The sequence below is a fragment of the Melopsittacus undulatus genome, chromosome 3 (genome assembly GCF_012275295.1).
Source record: "Melopsittacus undulatus isolate bMelUnd1 chromosome 3, bMelUnd1.mat.Z, whole genome shotgun sequence".
NCBI classification, from domain to species: domain Eukaryota; kingdom Metazoa; phylum Chordata; class Aves; order Psittaciformes; family Psittaculidae; genus Melopsittacus; species Melopsittacus undulatus.
Genome location: NC_047529.1, coordinates 48,269,310 through 48,284,228, shown reverse-complemented (window position 1 = coordinate 48,284,228; position 14,919 = coordinate 48,269,310). Strand labels below are relative to the sequence as shown.

General features: G+C 38.0%; 1 protein-coding gene across 1 annotated transcript in view; it reads left to right on the top strand.

Annotated features, from left to right (window-relative positions):
- Positions 1 to 14,919, top strand: part of UBE3D (ubiquitin protein ligase E3D) — an 83,450-nt gene that overhangs the window by 41,655 nt on the left and 26,876 nt on the right. Inside the window, exon 10 of the mRNA XM_034060745.1 lies at positions 10,330 to 10,468. Within this exon, the coding sequence (XP_033916636.1) occupies positions 10,330 to 10,468 (139 nt within the window). The remainder of the gene's footprint in view (positions 1 to 10,329; positions 10,469 to 14,919) is intronic.

The window sequence follows — 14,919 nt, the reverse complement described above, 5'->3', positions numbered from 1 at the left end:
TTAAGGAGCAGGCAAAGCTATTCCTTCTATTCTGAGCTGTAGGCGTATCCAAGAAAACTGCAGTCTAGAGTCATAGTAGAACTGTTGCTAGTCTAGATGGTGATGACCATCAACAGTGCCATCATGGCTCCAGGGTGGTGAATTATCAGCAGTGATCTGGCTACAGCAGTTTGGTCTTTATTGTTTTCAGAAAAATTATTTGACTTCTTTCCACCTGGGATGCTGTAAGACATTCAAAACCTGCAGCTTAAAGCCTTAACACAACCATTAAAGTGAAGAAGCACATTCTAAAGCTTTGACCATGCAGTTTTTATGAGATTAATTTGCTTCTACTTTTAGCGGGACCATGTTGCTTTGCTGCTGAGAAGTCTGCAATTACATTGTACTTTGGATCTGTGCCAGTGGTTCTGCATGGTGTGAATGTTCAAGAGCAGTCACAGCAAACTTTAGGCAATACCCGGCAAGAGCTAAGCTCCTGTGCTTTTCTTGGTTTTGTAGAACTTCTGAATTAGCATGTGAGTTCTGCTCTTGCACCCAGCTAGGCAAAAATGATGTAGGGAATTTAAAAAAAAAAAAGTAGTTTCAAGAAAATACATTGTGGATCTGTTTAGTTCTGGCTACCATGTTTTCTTCCTATTACGTCTGCATGTTTAAGTGTCACAAGCCCAGCAGGAGCTGTTTTCTCTTTGAGCTTGTATTCCTCAGTGACATATTCTAAAACATAACTTCATTGTAACTGAAAAAATTTGCTGCCATTTTCTGCTTTTGCAGCTTCAGCTTTTGTTAGAAACTCTTTAACTTGTAGATGAACAGGTTGCCCAGATAAGTTGTGCATTCTCCAACCCTGGAAATGTTCAAGGCCAGGTCTGATGGGGCTTTGAGCAACCCAGTCTAGTGGAAGGTGTCCCTGCCCATGGCAGAGGGATTGGAACTAGGTGATCTTTAAGGTCCCTTCTAACCCAAACTGTTCTATGGCTCTGTGATTCTATGAATCTATAATAATCTACAAATCTATGATTCTATGAAGGAAGAATTTCTTCCCATAGCAGTTACTACTATGGGGTATGCACTGCTAGTAGGACATATCCTGGGAAGTATCTGGCAAGCTTGGAATTTGATATGCAAGGTCAGTTCCTACAAAATTAAAATTCCTTTCCCTTCGTTCTGTGATGAGCCTATTTTTGCTTACCTGGTGCTGAAATGAAATAAAGATGATAATGTCTTAGTTATACTACTGACCATCTGCACATGGTTTGATTACTGTCATGAATTTAAATTTAGTGTATTTGGAAGTGTTGATGGACCCATACATCTAGGTGTCCCATTGAAAATAAGTCTGCTTTAGACATTGTTGCTTGATTTAGTTTTTTAGACATTCATTTTAGGTATTATGAATCTTCAACCTAAATGTTGCAGAATAGATGAACACCTAATCCTTCCATATGATGTTTAAGCTTTATTTCAGTGATTCTTCCAGCTGAAATTCTGTTTCATCTTCTGCAGAGACTGTACAGTTGGTGCTGTTTTGCAGTGGAATAAAAATATTTTATGGGTGATATAGGTGGCATCTTACTGCTTTTGAAATTGCATAGCAGGCAGCTGGAGGGAGGAAGGAAAGTAACATAGCAAAGCAGTTGGTGAACACCCAAACATCTTTAGTCTGGAGAAGTATGTTGAGCATTACTTTGAAATTCCTTTCTCCAAGGCAAAATCACTCCTGGATGGGATTAAAATCTCAAGATTTATTTCTATGCAAAAGTTGCATTATGTTGTGATAGCTTTCTGTGCTTCAAAGGAATAATCTACTTATAAACAACCTTGCCTGTCTTGGCACAATATACTAACAGGTTTTGGTTTTCTTTTTTTGCCCTTCACCACTTCCCTGTGTTCCAGTTCTGGGCTGCTTGTTACAAGAGAGATATTGAGTTGCTGGGTCAGGTCCAGGGCAACAAAGCTGGTGAAGGGTCTGGAGCACAGGTCTTATGAGAAATGGCTGAGGTAACTGGGTCTGGAGAAGAAAAGGCTCAAGGAAGGACCTCATCTCTCTCTATAACTACCTGAAAGGAGGACGAAGAGAGAACGTGGCTGGTCTCTTTTCCCAAGTAACAAGTGACAGGAAAAGAGATAATGGCCTCAAGCTGCACCAGGGGAGGTTTATATTGGATATTCAGAAAAATTTCTTCACCAAAAGGGTTTTCAAGCATTGGTAAAGGCTTCCCAGGGAGGTGGTGGAATCATCATCCCTGGAAGGTTTCAGAAACCATGTAGATGAGGCCCTTAGTTCAGTGGTGGACTTGGCAGTCGGGGATAACAGCCGGACTTGATCTTAAAGATCTTTTCCAACCTAGTTGGTTCTATAATTCTGTGATTCTGTGGACTATACACAGGCTTCATCTGTGTTAACAGCATTTTTTAAGTAACTGTCCCAAAACCAATGTAGTTACATTTAAGTTAATGTAGGGCAGTTGAGTGTAATGAAAATGTGGGTTGGAAGCAAAAGGAAGAGAATTTATTTTGTGCTTGTGCTTGTACTTGTACTGGTTGAGATAGACAGCCTTAAATACTATAGACTTCCCTTAAATAGTTTAAAATAATCAAAGCATGCCAAGAAGTAGTAAAATAATTTTAAATACATAAATTTAGGTAGTTTATATTTGTATGCATTTGTCTAATAGAAACAATCATTTAATCTGCTGCCTTTTAATGTATCTTTTAGCATGAATTGTTTAGTCTGTGCTATGTACTGGAGTTAGAAATAAGAAAACTGTATGTGGAGTATCTATTTTAAATCACAAAAGCATTCATTGGAGCAAATAGCATAATTTTACTTAAAAGGACCTTTGAAATATTACAAGAACATTTGATACTTCTTATGTCAGCCCTTTTGAAAAATGTTATGGTAATGGGCAGACAATACTCTGGTGAGGTTAAATTTGAATTTTCTTTATAAGCCATTTTTATTGGTATTAAATAACTTGTCCTTTTCAAATTGTGACACATTGAAAGTTTAAGAAGGACTTACATTTTGTAGAATAAGGTATTTTAAACCTGCTGAATTGTTTTTTTAGTGGATGTCTAGAAAAGTTTTTGACCAGACACCAAAAATACATTGTTTTTCCATTCAAAATATGCATTATTCAGAAAAAAGACAGAAGACTCATAGTAATGGTTGTGTGTTTGTATATGCACCTATTATATCTGTTTTTAATACTTCATAGAAATATGCACAATTGTATAATATTAATTGATATGTATATTTAATATATATGTTGTATTAAAGTATATGTACTACGCATAAGTTGTAAATTTATTATGAGGATTATATATCAGTAACTTTCTGACAAGAATGCTTTACAGGAGAGAGTATTTAAGACTACCTGGAAGTATGGAAGTTCAGTTAAATAAGCCTTCATTCTCTCTCTGTAATGGTGCAGTGAAAAAAAATGAGGGTTTAAATCCTAGAGGTGAGTTTCTGATGCTGGCCACTGTAGTACACTGCAATAAATCTAAAAAGCACCTCCTCATGTGGGTCCCTGGATCACTGCTCTCCTGTCTTCTAACTTTCCTTGATATGTGCTTCTCTCGCTCATTTCCTTGCAAGGACACCAGCAGGTTAAATTTCCATCCTTCACTCTTTTGTCTCCTACAGGAAATTTAGTACCTGTTGATTTGGGATACCATGCAACTAGTAAAGATCCCAGGGAAGATTGCTCAAAAACCATGCTTGACACTCTCAGCTGTTGAGGATGAATAATGAACAGTGTTAGAACAAGACGACAGATGCTTGCTTTAGGAGGGCAGCAGTGATTCTGTAAAGAAAGTGTTTTTTTCCAAAGGAAGTTGCTGTAGGCTGTGGAAGCACTGCACTTCTTGGTGTTCTGTATTATTTAAATTTTGGCAAGAATTCAGTAGCTAATGAGCATGCATTGATTTTTATGCCATTTTTAGATCACTGCAAGGATAATTAAAAGTATAAATAACTTAGCCTTCCAGTATATTAAGTATATAGAGAAATCATCAACCATAATTTAGAATTGTTTTTAGAGTAAATCATTTTTTACAAGTACTTATTTAATTTAGCAAGTTTGTCCTTTGGCTCAGTAAAGTAATTTGTCATTTATATCAGAGCTATAGCTTGCAGAAAGGGCAGCTTTGACAACATTCAGTGAACGCAGAGAGTCAGGGCTGAACTTCTGTCAGCTTTTGTATCAGGTTCTTCAGCACAGCCTTGGCTGAGCAAAACACTGAAGCCATAGCTAACACAGTAATCTCCTTTAAGGGTTTCACAGCATTTGAAGCCCTGAATGCAGAGTGCATTTAGCTAAGTCATAGCAAAGCATGTGAAGTTAATCCAGTGCCTTGGTAGCAATGCTGAGTAGTGCTCTGAGTAAGAGCTTTTTGATTTTCCAGTTTTGATCTCTGCAGACTACACTAGGTTAATGTATTTATAGAAATAGCCTTGTAGATCAGAGGTGGTGATGGGGGTGTTCTGGAAAGGAAAAAAGGGCTTAGCCATTCCTCTTCAAACACAGACTTGCTTTGTTGCTGACACAGTTCCATTTTGAAGTGCATCTCATGCATGGTGGAAGGTGATTACTGCTGAAAAATGGCCTTGGTACTGATTGAATCAGTTTCTTTTGAAAGAAATACAGTCGAGTGAGAAGTCTGGTCCGGTTTTTCAAAGCCTTGAGAGAATCTTTATAACTTTTTCCTGGTTTTGAAATACAAAGACTTCTCTTGCTTCACTGACATCCTGCAAATATTATAGTTTTCGCAAATTCAGGTCATTATGAGTGGGTACCATGAGCTGATGAACGACTCTGTGTGTTTGCTAGTACTTAAGTAATTATGAAGTAAATTTATTTCCTGATTCTGGTGTCTTAAACCTTACTCATTTAAGGAAGTTGGTACATTTACTCATAACTGAAATGTTACTCTGACTTACGTAGGCATTTTAACAATTCACTTGGATCAATTCCATAATGAGCAGTGGAGAAATACCATTCTCTGATGTACACTGGATCAAATGTGCTTATCTGAAAACATTATGATCAATTACTTCTGCTGGGGGAGTAATTGTCTAGTCTTACATGAGTAATTATTTTCAAGTTTTGCTCATCCCTGCTTTCAGAATTAATTGGTTGAATTTCAGATAACATTTGCTTTTTTTGTTTTTTGAAAAAGAAATCCGAATTTCCATGGATCTCCCATTATCATAGGGTTTGAAAATACCGCTTAATTTTTTAAAACATCCTTCACATTTTGCTATAAATGTTTCACTTACTGGTTATGGGAATGTGACAATCATATAATGCTCTAAATTTCTCTTTCAAACAACCTGTTCCACAGAGAAAGCATTAAAAAGAGCAAAGGGAAAGATAGTCTCAGCCTTTCATCTTTATTTCTTACTTGTTTTGAATGCTCCCTTCTGACAGTTTAGCACATAGCACATAATTATTTCGTATCAGCATCTATCACAGTAGCCAAGTATCTTCCCCCTTGAGTAGAATTTTATTCTATTCACTTTCTGTACTACTTTAATTCAGTTCTGAAATGTATGCCAGAAATACATTAAGCAGCTTGATTAGCATTCATCATATGTGGTTCTGTCTTTCTCAAAATGAAAGTTATATGAAAGTTTTAATTATTTATTTTAATCTTATGTCTGTTTGTTGTCTTTTTGTGGATGAAACTGCTGTATATCTTGTAGATGGAACAGAAGGGGGTTGTTGGGGGTGTCGCTTTAATCTGCAGAGGCTGCATTTCAAGTTTTGTTAAAACTGAGAAGAGCTCTGACTCTTCGTCTTACTGGGGATCGGTTCCATTACCAACCCTTCTTCCTGCCCCCAAACTTAAAAGGTTTTCCAGTTGTCCTGAACCCACATTAACTGAGTAGAAGCATCAAGTCTTTCAACTGGGCTTACTCATTAGGGAGTATGGTAAGCTGTGAAAAACATGTTTACTTTGCTTATAGTAATTGGTTTTGCTAGATAGAAATGTCATATTATTGAGTTTATGCTAATATTGTGCTAGGTAAACATCACTTGATGTTTATGCTCATATTGTCACTAGGTAAACATCTGTTGCTGAGCTCTGTCAGCAGTGTTTCTCAGTGTAGTCACTAATGTGGATTTCTCCTCACTACTCGGACACTGATTCTCAGGAAAAGATGAAACTTCCTAAGAAATTTTGGTTGAAATAGGTTAAGAGGCTTAAAAGTTCTGAGAAAGGGAGGGAGTGGGATAAAGAAAAGAGGGAGGAAATGGGAAGCATGGAGTGACAGGCAGGATGCTTAGAATGATTTGGGTTTTCCTGTTGGTGAGATCACTGGCAGGCAAAACTTGATGATGGTGATTTACAGAGGTGGATTTAATGTGCTGTAAAAAAAATCATTCTGACATGTCCTTTTCCCAACTCAGAGCATGCTCCTAGTTTGGACCATTTTACTGAGTATGTTCTACTACCTCTTACTGTTTTAATGCCTGGTTTTTAAAGCTGACTCATATCTCCCTCAAACACTGTCAAGGTCAATATGTAGTGGTGAGATTTTGCTTGTCATAAAGTTAGTCCAAAGTAGATGCAGTTTTGTGCCCTGTTGTGACCTAGGGAACCTGTGTAGAATTAATGAATTTTATTTGATACTGAGGGTCATGATTTTTTTGTCAGACTGAGAAGTGCAGAATCTCAAGGCTTGTTTGAAGTGTTGAAAAGTTGAATGTTTGCAGAAGGAAGAACATAAAATAGCATTATTTTTTTTGTTAACCTTAACTCCCTCCAGGTAATGTCTCACCTCCCTCTTACTCCTTTCAGCCAGCATGGCAAGCTGTGCTGTGCTCTCTGGGAATTATGCTGACTTCTGCTTTTACTCACAAAAGGAGCAGGTTTCGCCCAGTCTGTTTTCTCTCAAGGGAAGAAGTACTAATTCGTTGCTGAGTAAAGGTATTAAGGAGCAGGGGAGGAGGGCAAATGCATGCGAAGTCCTGTTTGCATCCAAAGTTACCAAGTGCACATCTGAGTCCTGCTGGTTTCGTACCTGTCATTTTTTCCTCAGCCCTCCCAAAAACTCCTTCTGACAATTTGTCCTATTTTAGTGTCAAATTGGATTTTTCTTTTTTTCAGGATCGGGAGAGCAAAACACATTCATTTTCATGGCTGAGGAACTCTCAGCTCAGGCTGCTGGTATTTGGGACTGGGCTGGGAGGAAGAACTGAGCTGATGGGCTAAGTTGTCCTCCATGGGTGCTCACTCTCCTGAGGAGTACTCTTAGCCAGTCTGACTCTTTCAGTACACATAAAGCAGGTAGGCTCCTTACCTGCACTGAAATTGAGACAACTCTCCCTATGCAAAAAAGTTTTGTGATACTAAGGTGAAAAAACAGGGGGAAGGGGATGTTTTGTTTTGCCTTTTTTTTAAGCATAGACATTTTTCTCCTTCTTTTACAATGAAGAGTATAGAAAAATGCTCCCAAGAGTAAAAGGGGTAAATAAGAACAAAGAGAAACAATCTAATAAGGCAGTGACTTCCCACAACCACTTGTGTTAAATGCTGTGAAATGACAAGTCGTAAAGACTAATTCCTAACATGAGTGTTCTTGGAGCAGTAAGTACTAGGACACACATGGTTTGTTTGTCATAAAAGAATGCACTGGCATTGTTTCAGGAAATACTAATAACTAAGCCATTAATAAACAAGAATTGTGATATAATTAGATGTCTTTATGCAAAGTCTTTCCCCAAATAAACAAACAGACACACACACACAAAAAAAGCCCTTGTGCAGTCTCAGGGCTGGAAGAGTTGGACTTGAAAATGAGGAGGCAGCTCCAAAAACCCCTCAAGTCAAAGCACAAGAATAGATTCAGGGTGCTGAAATAATTTGTGGTGTTTTGAATGTTGCTTGGATTTCTGAAAAGTTTCTTTACAGAGAGGGTGTTAGTCTGTGGAAACACCTCCCCAAGACCCAGAATCTTAGGATATCACCTCCAGTCTCCAAAGTCTCTAGCTGTGTTTGAAGCCTGCACAGTGCTTTGTTTAGACTTGCTGATCTCTGAAAAATGGAAAGCCTCAATTTTGCTAGCTTTGCCTCAGTTTACCTGTATCACCAGACAAGGTTGTAAAAAAACGTAGAACAAAGATGTAGTAAGGAACATGTAAAGGTAAGCTTCTAATTATGTGTAGAAATTAAGTTAGCATATGATACTGAAATATGAAACTCAATTCTGGATTGCAGCTAACAAGACTCCTTGGTTACTGGCTGCTCAGTGCTCATCATCTAAAGCTAGATGCTCCTCCAGGAGCATTTGCAGAATCTGTGGACCAGCCAGGGCTGTGTCTTCTGGAATTGGCCACTTGCAGTCTTTTAAAAGAATCCTGCTTCCTTTCAATACAGACAAAATGTTTGGGGCTTAACTGTAGTCTTGTACCTTTCAGTAGTGAAAATACTCCATATACCTTCTAAACTGCACACTTTTCTATCCTAGTAGATGGGATTTTTTTTTTTGCGCTAGCTTTAAACAGATTTTCCAGATCCATCTAGCACATTATAAGTGTCCAATGACATACTGCGTCTTATGAAGGCTGTTAGCTATTAATGTGTGATGGGTTTTGGCCTCTGTCCTTTGGTATGGTCTCAGCCGTATGTGGAGACCTTAAATGATGCACTGACATTAGAAGTACCAGAGGGTGCCTAGCCCAGACTGCTTTTCTCCTTCTTATCATGTACAGTTTAGACCCCCTTACATCAAAATGACCCACTCACTCCGATGAGGGCTGAGAAAAGACATGGTACATTTAGTAATTTAGAAGTGATATAATTGTCTTTGATTTTGATTGTGGATGAAAAAATGAGAGAAAGCACTCTTTGTTTTTTGGGAGATGGAAGCCCCTCTGACCTTGTGTGCATTATGGGTCTTGCTTCTGTATGCTGAAGCAGAAATGGATTCTTAAAATGAGGAAGGAGGAAAAAATGTAAAGATTAGAAAAAAAACAGTTAAAATTCACGAAGCCAAAGGGAGGTAACAAAGTAAAAATACACCATTCTTTGAAGAAAGATGCATAAATCATGCCATGTAGAACATCTTCTAGAATATGCCAGGTAGGTACTATGAAGAGTCAATAATGGCAGCGTATGTACAAAACCTGTGTATGCAAGCCTGTATCTAAGAAGTAGAACTTTATAGAGAATTGGTAGGTTTGCGAAACTTGAATGAGAACCATCCAGAAGGACCCAGATATTGTGAAGAGAATATATGCTCAGTTTTCACCATGCTGAATATTAGAGTGGTGCCTGCTCTTCCGGGTGCTTAATAAAAAATGCACCTATTTCTAGACAGGACATTAAAGCAAGCTGATATGTTCGCAAGAGGCAGTTAAGTCAGATTGATATCTTTCCAGAAGAGCTGGAGGAGTTTAAAAGTGAAAGCTGATGCTAAAATTATTGAAATTGCGAAGTCTTGGACATGGAAGGCAAGGACTGTCTTCCAAAGTGATGCTCTCAGATCTGCTGAGAATAATTGGCATCTGTCTTGCTCTGGAGTATCTGATATTAGCTGCTCAGATAAAATAATTAAACTAACTGGATCACTGATCAGTCTGATAGTTTGTGCATTAAGGAAGAAACAAGCCTGAACAATAGGAAGTGGAACATTCTTGTGTTTTGAGTTAATCTTGTTTAACTAATCTTGTTTTTCAGCATGTGGTAGCAGGAACGGTTTATAGAAATGTGCTTTCAGAACGTTTTTATGACTAGCTCCAAAAATATTAATTCTTTTTTTCTATCTAAAGCAGAAAGCTGTATAAAATGAACTGGGATTGAGTTTTTGCTTGGTATAGAATGTTAGTAAGATTCCAGTGAAAGCATCATAAACATCAATTTCAAAAGTCACACCTGACCTTCTGTCCTTTCTGAAGTGAAAGGACATTCTTCTTTCTAGATACAAAATTAAAAACAGAGGCATTATGTTCTATGTAGAATACTCTATATGTAAAAGCAGTGTCTGATGGGAAATTGCAAGTGGTAGATGAAATTTTGTTCAGAAATAATCAAACTCTGAATTAGAAACATGATTGGATTGCTCTAATGCCTGCTGGGCTTTCCTTTTGCATTATATATCTTTTTCTAGGATTGATGCTATGGATAAGGTACTCTAAATGCATCTGGTGTTTCTGGTAAAATATGCCAATCTGTGACTTTCACAAGGAAAATGTGAAAAGAATCTTTTATCACACTACTATCACATGTTCTAATATTTATTTGAAACTTGGGATTTAGATATGTTTTAAGATAATGAAAAAGTTGTTGGTTTTGTTTTTGTTTTTTTAAACTTTATAGGCTTGCTGATGCTTGGGAAAATGACATTGGAGTTCATCCTTTAAAGTTTCCAACAGAAACATGTTTGGAGTTACTGCTGATACTGGGTTTGAGTACCACTTCCCTACCACCTTCACTTCGATGCATGAACTCTTTTCAGGTGAGGAACAGCTGCTATTTCAATATAAGGGTGTTACTTCTAGGAAGAAGAGAGATCCCTGGGGCCTATAAACCTTTTCAGAATAAAGGTTTGTCTTCTGTAGTTGCATTACTCTCCATTATATTAAATATAGCAATGGAAAACTTCTTGTAGAGTTCTGTTTCTTTCAATTGTATTAAATGTAGGCCAAGGCAGGAAATGTCATTGAATTGTTGAACAGTGAATCACTATTTAAATTAAATTAGATGTTTAAAGAAATTTCATGAAACTTAGGCTGGAATAGATAGTATACAAAATCTTGTTGGCTTAAAAAAAATCCTCTGCTAAAAATAAAGATTTCCTGTGGCAAAATCCTGTAAAATTAGGAGTGGATCATTCACAATTTTGTCCAGTGTTCTTCTGTTTGTTACTGCTGAAGTTCTCAGCAGTCAGAGAATTTCTCCCAAGAAAATATTGTTGCATGCATGTTAAATTGTGATTTGTGTTTATCATGTGTCTGAAGACATTTGATTTTTACAAATGAAATACACAGACATCTCAATTCATGATGATATGATAGAACAACTCAACCTTTTTATGGTGCTTCTGTCTTCTCTTGTAGTTACATAGTCCATCAGTTGTGTACTGATATAAATTTAAGGCTGTCGAGCAGTACGCATACCTGAAACTCTGTTTTGACAGCTACAGAAGAATCGTCATCTTAGTGGGGCTGAGTGTCCTAAACAGTTTATAGTGCGAAATCTGTTAGCTTCTATTTTTCCATACTCCCAGTTAAGACACACTTTATTAGTGTCCCTGAAGTATATTTACTGAAAAACAATCTTATTGTAGAATTTTGGAGCCAGAAAGAATATGGTCATAAACCAAAATCAAGTAATTAGTTTTACTAGAGTTACACTGATGTACAACTGCTGAAAAGATGCCAAGATGTTAGGAAAGAAGTATGGACCTGCGTTGTCTGCTGCCTTTGCATCTTGTGAGGTTGGGAACAGTGAATCTGTGTATGGTGAACTCTTGGTAGCAGCCATTGGTCGTTTTGACATGATAGGTCAGAATTGTTACTGGGTTGTACATTCAGAGGCCATAAAATTGAAGAATCACTTGGTTTCTGGCAGAATGAGATCACAAAAATTACAGGTTTCAAGGATTAGCCAGTACAAGTTGTCAACCTTTCCTGTTAAGAAGTGAGCATTTTTGTTGTTTAATCTGGGAGAGTGTACACTTTGTTCATTACGTTGCTAGTTATCTGTGGTAGAGTTTTCCTTACCCACAATAGGATAGTATACACTGAGGCTGTATGTCCTGTCTTGTTTCTGTTCATACTCGGTCCCAGGTTGTACAATAAGGCTTTCCTTTGATTTGTATATCTGAGTAGAGATAAGAAATAATAAATGACTGTCAACTGCTCAAGATATGAATTGATACATTCAGGAACAGGTTTACTTCAGAGTACACAAAAACACCAGGCTTTTCTTTTTCCTTGTCATTCTCTTCATGATTGTGTTTGATTGCGCCTGGATCATTTTAGCTTCATGTGTCTGCCTCTGGAAGCAAGCTGTTGCCATAGAGGCCCACCATGCATGTCCTGGAAGCAAGTCAGGGATAGGGTTATGTCATCCATGGGGCATGAGGTCCCCATACATCCTCTGACACAGCCTTTCAAGCTCAAATTTCAGTGGAACAGCTGAAAGGAAGCATCAGTGCTTTGCTAAACCGAAATACTGTATGGGACAGCTTCCAGGCTTCCAGCAGTGGTCTTGGATTGCCTGCCTGTATAGCAAAGTAGGTGATGTGACAATGTCCGCTCCTGGCTGCAAACATGTTTTCAGGCTAAAGAGACTACATTTTGAGCTGATTCCCAGTGTCTGCGCTTTCATAACAACACAAAAGGCAAAAATTTGTTTCTGAAAAGCACAAGGTCTGAAGCCCACTCTGCAAAAGGAATGTTATATTTTGCCAAGTGGGAGGTAAGGAAAGTGGCTGTTTTGATAAACTTCTGGCTCCAGCTTTCACTCTCCTTGCCACACAGTCAATATCACAAAGTGTTTGTCCTGGAGGGCAAACACTGTCCAGGAAAATATTGGTTTATTTATTTTCATCCTTACAAGCCTTGTTTGGATCTCAGCGTGTGAATTCATGAAGCAGGAACAAAGTTTGCCCAAGCTACTCACTGATCCTTTACAATGATCTGTCAGCCTTACCAGTTTGTTTGTTGGGGTTTTTTTTTCCTGGCTTATTTCTTTGTACTCATGTTCACTTTCTATACAGCAAATATTAGAATTACATGTCCTAGTTTTTCATTATTTTTCTTACAAGAAGTTGTCAAGGTATGTGGAGAGCCTGAATAATGATATTAAATTGTGCTGTTGCCTGATCATAAGATCCCTCTGGATCCAAAATACTGAAGATTGTGAGTCAAACAGAGAATAATAAAAGGCCATTAATTGAAAACTGATATTTCATGTGTCTTAATGGAGTAATGGCAAAATGACAAAAACTGGTTTTGTTTTGTGGTAGACCTAGACCTGGCAGTGATCTAGAAAAAAAATAAAACATTTTAATTCTATATTACAATAATGCTTGTATTTGAACTGAAGACAATTGCACAGTTTCCCATTATCCACACGTGGCAGTCTTGTCCAATGGGAGGCTAGGCTCTCAAAGCTGAATGCTGGCATCTGAATGCTAGGGGAATTAGAAGGAAAATGACCCCAGAAAGTGCAGAGTTCTCTCCTGTCATAAATGTTCCCACTGTTGGACACATGGTGTCAAGCTAAATGAACTGCTAGATTCCGCTGACACTTTGATTTGTGTTTTGATACCGTATTTGAAAATGCATCTAACAGACAGCTGTATATGTACTGATCTAACAAGTAACTCCTGATATCATATCAGTATAACTTTAAAAATTCCAGTTGTTTTTAATTAGGTAGCCAAAAATTATCCTGCCACACCCCTGTGTTTTTTGAGACTATATTTATCCTCCCTCCCTATTATACTAAATATTGGCGATCTGATAAGCTGAAGTTTTAGTTGGTATATATATGGACTGTGTGATGTTTAGGTTGTAAAAAGCACATGAAGAAAATGTGCTTAGTTGCTAATCATCTCTGTAATAAACTCTGTTCTGCTTCATGGTCTAGAAGTGCTCCCTGGGACTAGCTTAGCAGACACTGTATCTGTGCTGAGATATAAATTACATTTTATTTTCCAGTGGTGTGCTACTGCTTAGTAACATAATATTTGAAATCACTTTTCAGTTCCTTTTTGACCCTGTGAAAATCTTTCAGTGTGATTTATGTTCCTGGAGGAGCCTGGAAAGGAGGAGGAGCAGCTGACTATATTACATGGCTCTTCTAAGTTTAAGGTGCTCACTACAGCGAGCTTATAAGCTTCCCAGGCTACTGATCGTTGGTACTAGATTGTCTTCGGCTCATCTCTCATTTTACCTGTGCAGTTACACTGGCATCGTTCTGGTGTACTGTAGAGTGTTAAATCTCAGGAAGCCTGAGCCTGGAAACTGAGGGACCAAAGTAGATAGACTAATTCTTGCTGCTTGATGGTTGCCCCTGGATTTACTGGAGACCATAGATTTGCAGCCCTGACTTAAGTCTTCCCAAGCTTGCAATCCTTCACCCTGGACTAAGGGAGTCTCAGGTCAAGAGAATAGGATTCACTGAGGCACTTGATGTTTGTCCTGTAGCAATGCAGAAAGCTGTAAGAAGGGGGAGAGGAGTTCACTACTAGAAAAGATTAAAGTATTTTTTAGCTTGCCTTTGCTATAAGCATTGTTTTGCTGCTCTCTCTTCCGGTCCATTACACTGCATGGAAAGCTCTGTTACCTTATTACATTCTTTGTTTCTCTGTCTCTCCACCCACCTGAGCTGTCAGTCCTTTGCTTTAGGGACAGTTGGGCTCGACTTTGTGTATTATTCTTAATAATTGCAAGCACTTATAACTAGCACCCACTTGAGTTATCATGTACTTTATCACTGAACTGTTCAGCTGCTACTCCTCAACGCAGTCTGTTGGTATTTTAGAGCCTACAACACAGAACAGTTAACACGGGGAGATGCTTTAAAGTGGCAAGTAATCTCTGCTGTGTTTTGCTAACCTTATCTCTTCTTTCTTTGAATTCAAGCACAGTGAACAGAAAATGTCTTGTATATTGAATTCTTATGATGATATATGGGGCTGTTCTGCACATTCTCTCTCACTGCCGTTACTGTGGGAAACCAAGCATTTTACTTCCTTGTATCAAGGCACTATTCACAAGGCCACAGACTGTAACAAGAGGTCTCGGAGTTAAATAAATAGTGTTCTTATTTTTACTTTTAGAGTTATATGAAATTGAAAGAAGATTGTGATCGAGAACTGCTGAGCAGTTTCAAAATTTCAGTTGAAATAGCCCTTGATATTCTTTGCTGCTGCACCTGATGCCACCCAGTGCG